General features: G+C 44.0%; 1 protein-coding gene across 1 annotated transcript in view; it reads left to right on the top strand.

Annotated features, from left to right (window-relative positions):
* The window catches only part of NOXA1 (NADPH oxidase activator 1), a 590,376-nt gene that overhangs the window by 158,577 nt on the left and 415,584 nt on the right, over positions 1–16,215 (top strand). The window contains 1 exon segment of the mRNA XM_030206681.1: positions 11,556–11,690. Coding sequence (XP_030062541.1) covers positions 11,556–11,690 — 135 coding nt within the window.

Genomic DNA, 16,215 nt, shown 5'->3' with positions numbered 1-16,215 from the left:
TGATCAGTGGAAATAAATCTGTTGGCTCAGGCTGCTTGCTCTCTGAATATTCAATCACTGTTCATTATTGCTACCAAGTTTTACATATTAAGGGGATTCATTTTAAATCATTTATCTAGTCCTTACGTGCACATGGTTTTGCTTTTTAAACCCAAAGGTTTCCTAGTATACCATTTTTCATGTTTGAATTAGTTTTTGTATACAAGCTTTGCTTGATTTGTCTTTATTTGAAATAAAAGAAAATGTTTAAAACATATCTTGTCAGCAAGGGGCGGAGCTGGGCTAAGTGGGGGCGGGGCTGGGGGACTGGGGGGGCCCAGCGAACTGGTCTGCACAGGGCCCCGCAGTTGCTAAGACCGGCCCTGCCCACCGCTGCCCTAAGAAGCCAGGAAACCTGCAAGTCTTGTTCTGGTCGGAGAGGCAGGACTAGAACCTTCTTGACAACTCCCCTAACCCAGTTATTGGCTCCAGCTGCAATTGATATGGAACCCAAGTTTTTTACTGAAGCATTCATAGATTCCAGGACAGAAGGCAACTTCATTGACGAGGCCCTGGTCCGTCACTATCAAATTCCTACACAAAACTTGCCTCGACCCATCCCCATGTCCTCTGTCTACAGGCACATTCCAGGAGTCATCAAGACAAAAACACTCCCGCTCAGTCTCCTGATTGGGGTGTTACTTAGGGGGGGCTATAATGGTGTATGTTTTACAAATGGCTGTGAATCCCATCATATTGGGTCTCCCTTGGTTACTATAGCACAACCTCCAGATTGACTGGGATCAGGGTCAGATAGCAGCTTGAGGTCAGTCCTGCCAAGGATGGTGTTTGAGTTACATTACGTTCCTCATGTCATGGCCATTAATAAGCTGGAAGTCAGGGAGACCCTACCTCAGGTCTACCAGGAATTTGCAGATGTATTTTTCTAAATGACAGGCAGAAACCCTTCCTATGGCTGTCCCATTGAGCTGTTGCCTGGGAAGATGCCCCCCCCCCCACCCGGGGCAGAGTGCAGTCACTTTCATGCCCTGAGACCAAACCTATGTCTGCCTATTTCAAGGACAATCTACAGTGGGGGTTCATCCATCCTTCTACGTCCCCAGCCAGGGCAGGATTCTATTTTGTCGGCAAGAAGGATGGGGGGCTGCAGTCATGCATCGACTACAGAAGCTTGAATGCGATTACTGTGAAGAACAAATATCACCTACCATTTATCTCTGAACTCTGTGACTGACTTCAAGGAGCCTGTGTCTTCACCAAACTAGATCTATGAGGATACTATAACCTCATCCGGGATCCGGGAGGGGAATGAGTAGAAAACGTACACTATGAATATCTTGTTATGCCCTTTGGCCTTGCCAGTGCTCCCACTGTTTTCCAGAGCTTCATTAACGAAATATTCCAAGATCTGTTGTACAAATGCATTCTTGTCTATCTCAATGACATCCTGATCTTCTCTCTTTTACTGGAACAACATAGGCAGCATGTGAAGATGGTATTCCACAGTCTGCACCTGAATAGACTATTCGCCAAATTGGAAAAATGTGTCTTTGAACCCCTTGTAGGGGTATATCATCTCTGATCAGGGGTTACAAATGGACCTGGCCAAGCTGTCTGTTATTTTTGACTGGCTTCGACTTTTGGACCACTGAGCTCTCCAGAGATTTCTGGACAATTACCGAATCTATTACCGACAATTAATCTGGAATTATTCTGCTGTTACAGCACCTTTGACAGCTCTCATCTGGAAGGAGGCGAATCCCCCAGGACTGGCCACCTGAAGCTGTAGCCGCGTTTGAACATCTGAAGCAAGCCCTTACAACTGCTCTGATCCTTTGACACCCCGATCCTGGGGAAAATTCCTTCAAGAACTCTCTGGTCTGCTTAACAAAACCAGTTTATAATCCCTACTTCTCGTATTATAGTTCACGAGCATATTAGGAACTCTATTTTTTCTGTCTCTCAACTTTGGAATGCCCTTCCATGCTCTTTAAGATTACAACCATCCTTAACAAAGTTTAAGATAAAGCCTATCTTTTTGATGATGCTTTTTCTGACATTTGCTGTTTAGATTATACCCAGGATACGTACTGATTTTACAGAGCTTCCCCTTCCTTTTGTGTCTCCATGTGTCTTTTCTATCATTATTGTAGTTCTACCCTCTCCCTTAAATTCTTGTTTGCTTGTATTATGTTATTTTATTTATCTCTTTCTGCATTAGATTGTAAAGTGCCCTGAAAGCTGCCAGTGGGTGGGGTAGTAAATTCTAAATAAACTTGGAAACTTCAGTGTGTCCACCAGGGCCTCCCCTTTTTTGATAGTCTTTGGCCAACACCCCCAGGTACCTATGCCTGTACCCCTGGCCCCAGAGGTCCCTTCAGTTACAAAGACTATCATGTCGCTTTCTCAGATCTGGAAGACTACCCGGGACCTCCTACTTCATACGACCCAGAGATTCAAACAGGCCGATAAAAAGAGACGCCCTGTGCTGTGCTTCCACATGGGGGATCTAGTATGGCTTTCCACATGGAATCTACACCTTTTAACACCTTCAGTCCAATTTGCCACTCTGTTCATTGGGCCTTACCCAGTGACTCGTCAGATTGGTTCTGTCATGTACCAACTAAAACTCCCAGCTAATCTGAAGATTCACAACACCTTTCTCTTGTCCTTGCTGAAACCTCTGTTATTGAGGAAAATGATTAAGGCTCTCCCCATACCGCTACTGGTTGATGTAGACCCTGACAAGGAGTACGAAGTGTAGGGTATACTAGTCTCTTGAAGGGTACGAGGTCAATTGCAGTATATCATTGCTTGAAGGACTTCGGCCCCAAGGACAATTCTTGGGAACCGGCAACTCAAGTCCATTCTCCAGACCTCATCCTTCAGTTTCACCACCTGTTTCCTCACAAGCCCAAACCCAGGCCTAGGTGAAGTGGGGGGAGGGGGGGAGCTGTTGAGGAGATACTGTCATGGCGCTGCTGTGACCCTGGCCCCGACCCCGCTGCACATATCCATGCAGTGGCGAGGGGACGGCGTTCTTTCTCGTTTGCTATTGCACACCCTGAGAGTTATAGGGCTAGCAGCAAGAAGACAGAGGGGTGTGGTGGAGTAACTTCATTGGCCGAGGTGCTTTTAGGCAAGTCCAGCCCCACCTCGAGTGCCTTCACAACTGAGTCCGCCTGTCTCCTGGTTCCTGCTGCCAAGTCTGCTTCTCTCCTGGTTCCTGCTTGTCAAGCCCAGCTTGTTTCCTGATTCCTGTTTGTCAAGCCAGTTTGTCTCCTGGTTCCTGCTTGCCAAGTCCAGCTTGTCTCCTGTTATCTTCCTTGCCAAACTTCTGCCTTATCTTTTAGCTTCCTGCTGTGCCTAGCTCATCTTCTACTCTGTCAGTGACCTGTCTGTTGTGGTTGGGTGTCCAGCTATGGTCCTAGGGCTCACCACCCAGGTTCACAACAACAAATAAACAAAAACCTTGGGGAAATAGTGTACCAAGATAAACACAAAAAGAAAAAGGATAAGATAATTACGTCTTAGCATATGATCAGCAGATTTTTCTGTGTGTTTGCATGTGTACTTGCATGCATGCCCTACTTGATGTGTGGGTGCACATTTGTGTTACTCTGCCTGATTTATTTTGGTGTTTCATCCCTTTTCAGCCTGTGAAGTCAGTCATTAGATAGCTCAGGCTCTGCTCTTGGCAAATCCATTTTTTTAATCATTTATAATTTTTCATTTTACAAGGGTCACTTGCAAACAGTAATACAGAGATGACTGTACATTAATACAATATTAGAAGAAAACAATCTCAACTAGATAAATGGATTATATACAATCTTTCTCATTCTTAGACCACAAAATAAATAGGGAGAGTGAAACAAGACAAGAAGATCAATTAAACAACAGTAAACAAAGAAAACGTGGTATTGACCTGATTATCCCCAGTTATTATTTATCTGAATCATTATTCCACATTGATCATCTGGTTGGCTTCTTCAAACCCAAAATGGTGTATAGTGAATTAATTTCGTTGGAAACATACTTATTGTCCAATATTAGTGGAAATAATACACCTGATTTCATTTTTTCTCTTTTAAAACCAGAAATTATTTAACAATACAAACACTTGAATCTCTAATCCAATTCCCACTGATTAAGGTAATCCAAGTTTCACAGGCTTCACTCCTTTTGAATTAATATACTAAGAGGAATCATTTCAGAGGAAAAAACTTTAGGAGTCATACCCGGAACTCTGGGAAAACAACAATCTCGATATTAATCATCTGTAATAATATTCATTTTGTTCAAATTTTTCTGGTCTATTATCATTTTCAAAATCTTGACCGTTTCTTACTCCTGTAGAACTTCATTTGCTGTATCAATTTTTCATTCTCAAAGGATTTGATTAGATTATCCATGTTGCTCACTAATAAGATTATATCTGAAGCAAAATTATTTACTACCACCGTTAGGTCCTGGAGCACCTTCCAGATGATATTCAATGTAACCTCCATGGGAACCAAAAACTCCAAGCTGATAGCTCTTACGGGTTTAGGAGTGGCACCGCCGACACGGGTTCAGCTGTAAACGACTTCCGTTTCAGCATACACTCCTAACTCACTCCTCCACTCCTTTGGACATGGTGGTTAAATGATTTGGGAGCAATGAAGTTGTTTCCAGGTCCAAGAGCATCGATGCTTCTTCGCTGGCGCTAATCAAAGGACTCACCAACCCAGTCATCTGTGGGCAGCTCGTCGCGCAGCGGTCCCACACTTGCTGCACAGAGGACAAAACGCTGGCCATCGGCGGCTGACCCCCCATTGTCCCCTTCCTCTCAGTTAAGGTAACTGCAAATGCAGAGAGGAAATTTCAAGTAAATAAAGACAGAACTTCAGAGGACAGCTGGGCCGTTGAGCATACGAGCTTCAGGTCACCATCTTTCTACTCTCCCTAGTTTGGGACACTCTTTGTCTGGTTTCTCCTTAGAGGCCTGTCTGATATGGGTAACCCTTCAGCATAGCCCTCTGAGTCATTGAAACACAGAAGCCCCTCCACCACTACAAGGTGGTGTTCCTTCGGAGGGGTTGGCAAATCCATTTTTTTTTATTTAAACAAGAATCTTTATTGAATAAGTAAGACAAAATGTAAATACAGGCACAACAGTAAGCTTCCAGGCTTTAGTACATACTGTAAAACCTAGAACTTGTTTCTTCAATACTCATTCATTGAGTAATAAAACATTCAATATTCTTGGTGTTTTACATATTTCCCCCCCCCCCCCTTCTTCCCCCTAAACAATCTGCAACAAAACATTTCCACGTTATTGGTCAAAATACCCTCCAAATCCCCCTTCCCCTTACAGTGTCTAAGGTAACAACAGTGATTCAACATATCAAATGTTTCTCTATAGCTCATTACGTCTTCGGTATATCCAAAGGTTCCCAGATCTTAGTCCATTTCGACAACTGGTGTCTCTCTTTTGCCATCAGTCTTTCTCTCTCTGCAATGTTCCGCAATAGGGTCATCCATTGGACAACAGACGGGCTATTTTTTTGTTTCCATGAGCGAGCAATAAGCAATCTTCCCGCACATAAGCAATGTTTGATTAACACTTGACCAAAGTCATTTACCCCAAAGATAGTTTTATGAAACAGAAATACAGCAGGGTCATATGGTATCTCAACTCCCACCCAGTATCTAATCCGGGCTTGGATAGCTTTCCAGAAGGCTTTTACTTTGTAACATGTCCACCAAATATGGCCCAATGTACCATGCTGGCCACATCTACGCCAACAAGTCGGGGAAGCTGTTCCAAACATATGATTTAACCTTACCGGGGTTAGATACCAACGGTATAGTACTTTTGTTAAATTTTCTTGAACATTAACAGCTGGGGAAATGCGTACGGAACGCCTCTCCATTCTCTGCCACTCCTCAGCTGAGTAACTGACCCCTAATTCTTTCTCCCACAGCACCCTGTGCTTATGGCTAACACACATGTTATCTCGCAAGTGCCCATAGATCAAAGTAATAAGGCCACGTGTCCCTTGTTCTTGAACACAGAGTTCTTCTAAAAAGGTCACGTCACCCATTAAATAGGCACGTCTGCCTTCTGATGACAAAAAATGAATCAATTGAGTGTAGGCATATTGATCTGTAGAGGGTAACCTGTATGTATCTGCCAATTCCTGGAATGATATGAAGGTATCTTTATTAATCAATTGCCCCCATAGATCTAACCCTTGCTTTTTCCATCTAGTGAAAACTGAGCGTGTGCAGCCTAATGGGAATGCTAAATTACAAACAATAGGTGATAACCGAGAGCAATAGATTCGTTTTAAGCGTTCCATTTTATCCCAGCATGACAAAGTGAACTCAATGATCGGGCTCACCTCCTCCCCCAAGCGATGATGTTTAGGCGGCAACCAGAGTAAGTGGCCTAATTTCAAAGGGCTATGTAGTATATATTGTTCCATCTTTACCCAAAGTTTGTGAGGGGCTTCATGAAACCACTCCACTGCGGATTTAACCTGAGCCACTCTATGATATAAGTCCACTTTAGGGATCCCTAAACCACCTTTGGTCTTACGGTCTGTATACATTATGGAGGGGTGGATTCTAGATTTGCCTCCTTTCCAGATGAACTTCTCTAATCGTTTCTGCAGGCAGTGAAGCACATGGTCACTAATAGGGAGTGGCAGAGCCTGGAAAAGATACAGTAATCACGGTAATATATTCATTTTCACTGTGGCTATTCTCCCAAACCAAGATAAACCAAGGGGCTCCCATCTTTCCAAGTCCTCCCTAATGTCTTTTAGTAACGGAGTATAGTTAGCCTCATTAATGTCTTGCAATTTAGCAGTGAGGAAAACTCCCAAATATTTAAGACCCTTAGTTACCCACCTCAAAGGATATAATTGCTTACAACGGTGATATTGTTCCTCTGTCATACCCCCTGCCATTGCTTCTGTTTTCTCATAATTAATCTTAAATCCTGACACCTGCCCATAAGTTTCCAATTCACTTATAACCTGGGGTATAGAATCTAAAGGCGAGGTAAGGGTCAAAAGGACATCATCTGCAAACAATGCCACCTTTGATTCCCAGTCTTTCACCCTCACTCCCTTTATCCCTGGATGATTCCTAATAGCCCATGCCAGTGGTTCCATTACTAAAGCAAATAAAAGTGGCGATAGAGGGCACCCCTGGCGTGTCCCTCTATTCAGCTCAAAGAAGGCGGATATCTGCCCATTAATTTTTACCCCTGCTTTCGGCTGAGTGTATAGTTCTTTAATCCAGTCCCTAAAATTAGAACCAAATCCAAACTGTTGTAAAACCTGGTGCAGGAATGGCCAATGCACCCTATCGAATGCTTTTTCAGCGTCCACACTCAGTAGATAATACGGTGTTTTACTCTGCCGGGCAATATACATAGCATTCAGAGTTCGTCTAATATTGTCCGAGGCCTGTCTATTGGCGACAAAACCCACCTGATCTGGATGTATTAAGGTAGGCAGAATTTCTGTTAATCTACTTGCTAATACCTTAGCCAGGATGCGAACGTCCACATTAAGTACAGAGATGGGGCAGTAAGAAGAGCACTCAGTCATCTCCTTTTTAGGCTTCAGGATCACTGCAATCCATGCCTCTTTCATAGTTGGCGGGAGATTATCTCCTTTCACTACAGCATTAAGCACATCTGTCAACACAGGTGCCAAGTAGGGGGCAAATGGTTTATAGAATTCAGCCGTATAGCCGTCCAATCCCGGTGATTTGGCGGTTTTCAAAGTTTTTATAGCTGCTAGGACCTCACGCATGTCAATAGGTGCATCTAGCATTTGTTGTTGATCTTGTGTTAAGGATGGTAGAGCCATTTTTTGCAAGTATGATCGAATACTCTCCTCCTGTATACCCCCATCTCCGGCATAAAGCTTAGCATAATATTCATTGAAACGGACTCTAATCTCTGGAGATGTTCGGAGCACCTCTCCTTTGGATCCCTTAATACGATAAATATTATGATCTGCTCTTAGTTTTCGCAATTTAATAGCTAACTGCCTACTTATCTTATTTTGGTGGTATTTGTGTGAAGCTTTAGTCTTTCGCTAATATACTCAAGATCTTGAGCTAGCAGGGCTTCTAGTTGTATTCTGGCAGCTTGTAAAGCTCGATATATCTTAAGAGAGCCTGTGGCTTTATGTTTACTTTCTAATAGCCCAATTTTCTCTCTTAGCTGCAGGGTAGCTTGCAACCTCTGTTTCTTAAGCTTTCCAGCAACCTTAATAAAGTGACCTCTGGACACTGCTTTATAGGCTTCCCACACTATAGCAATTGATGGCCCTGAGGTTACATTAAAAGACAGGTATTCCTTCAGGACCTTTACATATTCCTGACAAACTGCTTCCTGTTTTAACAGCCCATTATTTAATGTCCAGTACCCTACCCGCTGTTTTCCTGTCTGCCAATCTAGTTGTATCACACAAGGAGCATGATCAGATACAGTAATATTAATTATATGTGCTTTTGTGAGTTGATCTCCTAATAGCTTATCAATCAACAAGTAGTCAATCCGTGAGTATGTAGAATGTACTGGAGAATAAAAAGAGTAATCACGTTCAGTGGGGTGCATGTCTCTCCAAGAGTCAAAAAGTCCCATATCCCTAACAAAAGTGTTAAAATGTTTGGCCAAGACTTTGTCATTACCAGAGTTGCGTCCCGATTTATCCACTTCAGGGCAAAGAGTAGCATTGAAATCACCACCCAGTATAAGCTGACCTCCCAGCACTGTGTGTATTTGTTTCTTAAGTAATTGAAAGAAAGATGGTTGATTAGTATTTGGCCCATATATAGATCCCAGAGTGACCTGATTTTCAAATGTCCCCCTGAGTAGAAGATATCTGCCCTTTGGATCTCTTTTCACCTGATGGATTTGTATTGGCAGGTCAGACTGGAGCAATATCGCTACCCCTCTTTGTTTCTTATCAGATATGTCTGAGGCAAATAAATCTTAGAGTAATAAACATGTCTAAACAGATATTCATGCGCCCTTTTCAAATGAGTTTCTTGCAACATAACCACCTGGGGCTTATTTCTATTTATCTCTTGCCAAATCAACTGTCGCTTTCTAGGAGCATTTAGGCCTTTGACATTGAGAGTCATAATCTTTAAAGTAGCTGCCATAGAGTATACTTAACAGAAAGATAATGAAAATTCATTTGCATATCTAGATAGCATCTGCAGACACTGTAGTACCCTTCCCTCCCGTTTCCCCTGAACCCATCCCCCCCTAGCCTCCCATCTCCCTTCCTCCCCTTTCCCCTTCATAAGTAGAGTAGCAAACTTCAACCGGAAATAGAATTCCCCAGAGGAGTCTACTCACTCGCTTCCTAGCAAGATCAACCCCTGCAGTATACAACCCAACCACACCACTTCCGCCCAACCCCGCATAACATCCTCCATATACCCGACAGACTTATCTCCGCCATAAATGTAGATCATAAGGAAATAAAGCAGAAAATGTCAGGCTTCGTGTACTCTTCAGCAACCTCACTTTAGAGTACAATTACAGTCAGTGTTGCGCATAGTCAGCTGTGGTTTCTTTGCCTTATTAAAAACTTGTTGCCATTGTCGCACTTTGTCTCTCTTGTCAACAGTAGTCTCCAAGTGTAGTTCAGTAGTCGGTCCCATCATGCCCGCTGCTTGTAGAATCTGCTGTGCCGCCTCCGGGGAGCGAACTTTGTGTAGCTTTCCAGTAATAGTAAAGCATACTGCAAAGGGAAAAGCCCATCGGTATTTTATGTTATTTTGCCCCAGTACCTCCAGTATCGGTTTCATATTTCGTCTTTGTTGTAAAGTATAGGCTGATAAATCTTGGAATACCGAAATAGGTGTGTCTTGAAAGCACAAATCCTTTTGTTGCCTAGCCAGGCCATATAGATGTTCTTTCTCTGAGTATTTCCAGAAGCGGACCACAATGTCCCTGGGTTTATTAGGGAGCGACTTACCTAGCGCTCTATGGGCTCGTTCAATTTCCTGGACCTGTTGATCTGGATCTCCCTTCAAAATATGCTTACATAGTTCATGTACTAGTTTGGGAACATCTTCTTGATCTCCAGCCTCTGGAATGCCTCGAAACCTTAAATTATTTCGTCTCCCTCTGTTCTCGATGTCATCAAGTTTGTATTGTAATTCCTCCATTTGATTAGCAAAGTCCGCCTCCTTCTTTTTCATTTGGTTCATCAGATCCACGTGTTCGTCCACCCGGCCTAAAAGATCCTCCACTCGATTACCAATTTCCTTGATCTCACCTCGCAAATTTTCAATGCGTTCCACAATGTCTGATTTCATGCGAGCTAAGTCTTTGCGGAGTTCTCGAAGCACTTTGGTGAACTGTGAGTCCTTATTGTTGCCAGTATCTTCGTCGGAGTGATTCGAATCAAAATCTGAGGCCTCCTCTTCCCGAGATGACGCATGACTGTTAGCAGTTTTAGCATTACGGAGGCTGCCTTGTACTCCTGCTTTGGCCTCTGCGATTTTCGATTTCTGTGACATTTCTTTCCTGTAAGTACCACTTGTATATTCTTCCTGCCTTCGTTTCGCGGTAAAGTCCGCCGGTTATATAGCGAAAAAGTAGCGATTTTAGCGGGGCTGAGTCGGAGCGATAAGTTCAGGCTGCCATCGAGGTTGCTGACGTCACCGGAAGTCGGCAAATCCATTTTAATCATTTCATGAATGTGGTTAATCATATTTTTCCACCCAAACCCCAGGAGTAAATGCTAGACAGCACATTCAAGGAAGAAACAACCATCCATTGAGGGCATGAGATGCAGTCTTCCCAGGGTGTATAGAGACAATGTAGTCATGAGTCAGGCTAGACAGACATCTTTTTTATTTCTCTCTTCCTGCACTGATTTAGACTCGGAGCTGGTGTCACTTGGAATCTGTCTGATAAAAGACCTGAAATGACCCCTCAATGAATTTAGGAAGCCTGTGTGATTTCAAATGTCAGGGTTGTTCTATAACAAGGTGCCTGGTAGGAGTCTATTCTGTAAAGGAAAGTAGGTGCCTACTAGCTTAACCAGGTAGACATGAATGTAATATTTAGGCACAACCACGTACACCAGTCATAGAGCTAGTATAGATACTTATGCCCAATGCTAAAGATACGTGCATTACTTAAAGAATAAGTTACACATGTAAGTTTGAGCTCTGCTCTGGCTTCACTCCTTTGTATACCCCTTACAAATATGTACTATGCAAGATAACATGTATTTTTACAGAACAGCGCTTAGGCAGAATATTGGCTTGTTTACCCTTCCTCTGCCATCATTTACACAAATAGCAGGTGCAAAATGCAAATACTTTAGTGCTTTCACTTTGAAGGTGCTATTTTTTTCCAAAGAGAAACAAAATGGGTAATCTCTTTAAGAATATGGGCAAAGTAAATATGGTAAACCTGCCAGTGATGCATGGCACTAAACCCTGTTACATTATGAGGACAGTAATTAATGCTGGTTGAATTGCTGGATGACAGGGTATCCTTATCTTATTCTTTACAGGTCTTGTATAACACAGCAGCTGTACATTGTCACCTTGATCAGTGGCAACAGGCAAGAGAGAAGCTGGAACAGGCTATTGAACAGAAACTGGAAGGAAAAAAACTAAGTCTGGAAACTGCTCTAGAGCAGGTGCAGGTAAAGCAAGAGTGTGTAGACTAACCTGGAGTGTGTGCAAATCGGGCATGGGTATGTATGTGCATTATCTGCACCACTCCATTGCAGAGATGATAGAGATCTATAGGCTGCTGTGGAGTGGGTGCAGGTAAGGTGGGGGTTTGCATACATCTCGCAGCTCCTTGTAACCTTGTGCAAGTCACTTAACCCTCCATTGCCTCAGGTATAAACTAGATTGTAAGCCCTCCAGGGACAGGGGACTACCTAGTGTACCTGAATGTAATTCACGTTGAACTACTACTGAAAAAGTGTGTGCTAAATACACAAATTAAAATTAAATGTAAGCCTGGTCCTGCTCTTAACTGTTTGGAATGCTGGCTATGCTCATCAGGGTAGGTACCCGGACCGGGATTCACAAAAAACACAAGTCAGGTTGGGATAGGACATGGGCCGGGCTTAATCCAGGTAGACCGGCGGGGTGGGGGGGGGGTCTCACCTCTACCGCTCAGTGTCTCACAGGTTCCACTCCAAGAATTTCATTCGTACACCAGGTTTTAAAAACAGTCCAACTTAATTAACACAAACAGGATCATCCGATCAGTCTTTGCAAATGGTAAACTTGAAAAAGAAGGTGATGACACTGTCAATCCACTGTCACTTCCCGCACCTGGCGGTTCTTTCCCATCCTGCCTGACAGAACAACTCGGGGGCTGGCCTCATGGCTATTTCTCCCAAAGTCTTGCGGGGCTGTTCCCCCAGCCACCAGACTTTCTCATTGACCAGACCCAACACTGACTCTCTGGGTTTCCAGACCCCTCCCTCTCGGGAGTGTCGATACTTTATTCCCAGTGTCCCAGCTACTGAGAATGACACATTGAATCTTCTCTTCCCAGCCCCCATTTCTTTTACCAGTTTCAGGATACCCCCATAGCTTCTCTGGATTTGGCTACCAAAGATCTTGTGCAGATCCAAGCCAGCCTTTATATTACCCAGATCCCACCTCCAATTTAATAATACTTGTCACTCATCTTTTGCTATAACAATATTTTACTGACGTCAATTACAGCTCCTCCCCCATGTAAACCCCTTGGCTATTCTCCATTGACACAATGAGCTAACTCTCATATCTAGTAACCCCCCAGGGAAATCCACTCCCTGTGTTGGGAACACACAAGGGTTTCCCCTAGGAGATTACACTGCTGCTGGGGTAACATAAAAACTGATTGCCCTGTTGCCACAGGGAATGATTTTTATCTCTGTCCCCAGAGGTGTCTTGTTTTCTTCTTGGGTCTCCACTTTCACAGCTCATTCTCATTTCAGGCTTTTCCCTGCAGTGAGAGTTTTCATCAACATATCACTTTCAACAGAATTGCAACATACAACATTAGCAAAAGGCATTTGACAACATCACCACATACCTTCATTTTTCAAACCAAAGCGTGTTCTTAACTTTTCTTTCTGTCTCTCTGCTACTCATCATTCAATCTCATCACCTATACCATTTGGGGTCAGGCTTCCGCACTAGCATCCCCTCTGGCAGGAACGGGTGACACAGTAAACGTTCCTTTCGTACTCAGCCTGCTCCACCTCCACATAGTGCTTATGGACAGGCTGACCCACCTGCCACTCACTCCAAGTACTGGTGCATAATATGTTCCCGTACCGTGGGATCCTCCAGGATGTGTACCGTGTAGGTAGAATCGAGCCTGATGCAATTGAAAATCTTTTCCCGGATCCAGGTTTCCCTCTGCATCTCTGCCACACTCATCACCTGTAGTGGGACATAAGGATACCATAACCGCCATATGCTCCACACAAAGCTCTTAAGGTAGTGGTCAGCACAGCCCAATTTAGGGAGTTTTTCTCCATCTGCTCTCCCTGGCTCTATCCGAGGGTCCCACAGGTATTCATCAGGGAATGGGGTGCTCAGCAGTCTTTTCCCCTGCCTCCTCAGTAACCACAAGTGATGGACAAACAGAGTCGCTAAAGGAACCCTTGCTCCTTTTAATAACCTATTCACCTTGGTGCTTCTCACGACCCACTCTATAGCCAGCTCTGTAGGGATTGTCATGTCCACTACCCCCTTAGCCAAGCTCAGATAGTATAACAAGGTGCTGTGTCTAGATAGTCCTGTCTCTAAGTCTTTAGGTACGCTTTTATGTATGCTAAGGGGGGGGGGGGGGGGGTCCTACGTTTCCCTGATTGCTAGCCAGCGCCTCCAGAGGAGACCTCTCAAGTTTACCCTGGATGTACTCTGGAACAGAGATAGGGCCCACTCTCACCACCATATCTTCCTCCTGAATCTGGACGTTGTCCTTCTCCACTGACACCACTTGACTCCTCTCTCTTCAAGCACCAAAAACCTCCAGGACTGCAGCAGTGTTACGGGGAGGGGCAGGAGGGGTGTTCATACAGTCCTGGGTCCCCCAGTTTCTGACCTCATCCTGCCTCGGGAGTGTCCCCCCATGGCTCCCTAATGGCTCAGGCTTCTGATCCCTCAAAACTCTGACTGACTTAGGAGCTCAATAGGTATGGGAGTTGGTTCATTGCACCGCTGGAGAATAGCACATGGGGTTTAGAGAGGAGAAGGAGCTGTAATTGACTTCAGTAAATATGTTATGGCAAAAGATGAGTGACAAGTATTAAATTGGGGCAGAGTCTAGGTAATGAGGCTAGCTTGGATCTGTTCGGGGTCTTTGGTAGCTCGATCCCTTGCTGAGAACCCGAGAACTTGGAAAAATAAATGGGGCTAGGGAGATAAGGTTCATTGTGTTTCTGCCCAGTAACTGGGACACTGGGAAGTAAAGTATTAACCTCCAAGAGGAACGATCTGGAAACCCAGCGAGCCAATGTCACATCTGCCAACTGCATCTCAAGAAGCAGACAGACAGAGAGGGTCCGGTCCATGACAGTCTGGGGTGCCAGAAGAACCAAGGAGGACCAAACCCGGTCTTGGGAAAGGATCCAAAGCCATTGTCTAAGTTGTGAGTAGCTGGGGTGTTTGACGGGATAACCGACATGGACAATATGGTCTCCATTCCTGCCATCGCAGGAAGGAGGCAGAATTGGAGGTACACCCTTAACAGGTGTGGGGAATTCAGGAAGGGTTTGATGTTGGAGCACGCTGGTGCATTATGGCCAATGTACATGAGGCAGGAGGCGTTAGAGCTTATGGCCTGGGTGCAGTGGGACCACGAGCGCTTGGTGCAGGCAAGTGAGCTAGAGCAGAGCGAATCATCTGTATCCCTGGGTGTGATGGTGCACAGATTGAAAGTGACAATTGAGCTGACTGTGGAGGATGAGGATAGTGCAGGGAGAGTTGTGCACATTCTGATGATGAGATTCCATTGACAGTCCAAAGTCATGTCCAAGAGGTTTGAAAGAAGAGGGTATCCTCCACAACAGGTACAATCTTGCCCTTTTAGAGCCAGACTTCAAAACCAAGAGGAACTCCTTAAATCTAAACCATCCAAACCAGTGGCATAGCCAGACCTAACATTTTGGGTGGGTCCAGAGCTAATATGGGTGGGCACTGTGTATATAGTATATAGGTATGAGTAGTGTTTCTTGCTACAAAATAATGCATTAGAATGCACTTGATGATGGATTAATAAGTAGTATGCCCAACATCTGCCCTGCATCAATATATGGAAAAAACAATATTTTTAAATATGGTTGCATTATCCCACATCTTAAACTTGACCAGGCGTAAGTCTACTATAATGGCAAACATCTCAACACACATGACAGGATCCTACAGTATAATCCAAGAAAGCACAAAGGCAGATGGTCTGCAAACTCCAAGATGGAAAATGAACACAGCAGATCGTTAAAAGACAAACGTAATTTATTGTTAAGAACCAAATAAAAAGTATATATATATACACATAAACAGCCCGACACAGGCCGTGTTTCATCCAACAGGGCTGCTTCAGGAGCTATACAACAATCCTTTTACTGTCAAAATGAATATATATTGAGTGTGCTGAAGTAAAATGTAAAAAAGATCACCTTGATTTGAAAAAAACAGCGCAGTCAGAGATGCCAAAAACAGAACCCTCCATTGCCCCATGTAAGCCGCATTGAGCCTGCCATGAGTGGGAAAGCGCGGGGTACAAATGTAACAAAAAAAAAATACTGACATGAAGTCAAACTTACAATCTCATACAGGGCTTTTTTTGAGGGGGTACTGAGTACCGGCACCTTTTCCATTGTCTGCTAAAATTGACCCATGGAACCCAAGTTTTAATGAAAGAGCTCAGGCTCTACACAACAATTCTGTCTTGTCATAGATTCTATGACTGGTTGCAGGTGGCCTGGCTATTATGGGGTGGGTCCTTCCGTGATTACCCCACTCGTGAAGGGTGGCCTAGCATTTGAGTACCGGCAGCCTTTTTTGCTAGAAAACAACACTGATCCATATCATATGAGATTGTCAGTTTGACTTCATGTCATATTCTGTTTTTGGGCATCTCTGACTGCGCTGTTTTTTCAAATCAAGGTGATCTTTTTTACATTTTACTTCAGCACAATCAATATATATTCA

The sequence above is a fragment of the Microcaecilia unicolor genome, chromosome 6 (genome assembly GCF_901765095.1).
Source record: "Microcaecilia unicolor chromosome 6, aMicUni1.1, whole genome shotgun sequence".
Lineage (NCBI taxonomy): Eukaryota > Metazoa > Chordata > Amphibia > Gymnophiona > Siphonopidae > Microcaecilia > Microcaecilia unicolor.
The sequence above is the reverse complement of the archived record's forward strand: the minus strand, read 5'-3'. Positions and strand labels throughout refer to the sequence as shown.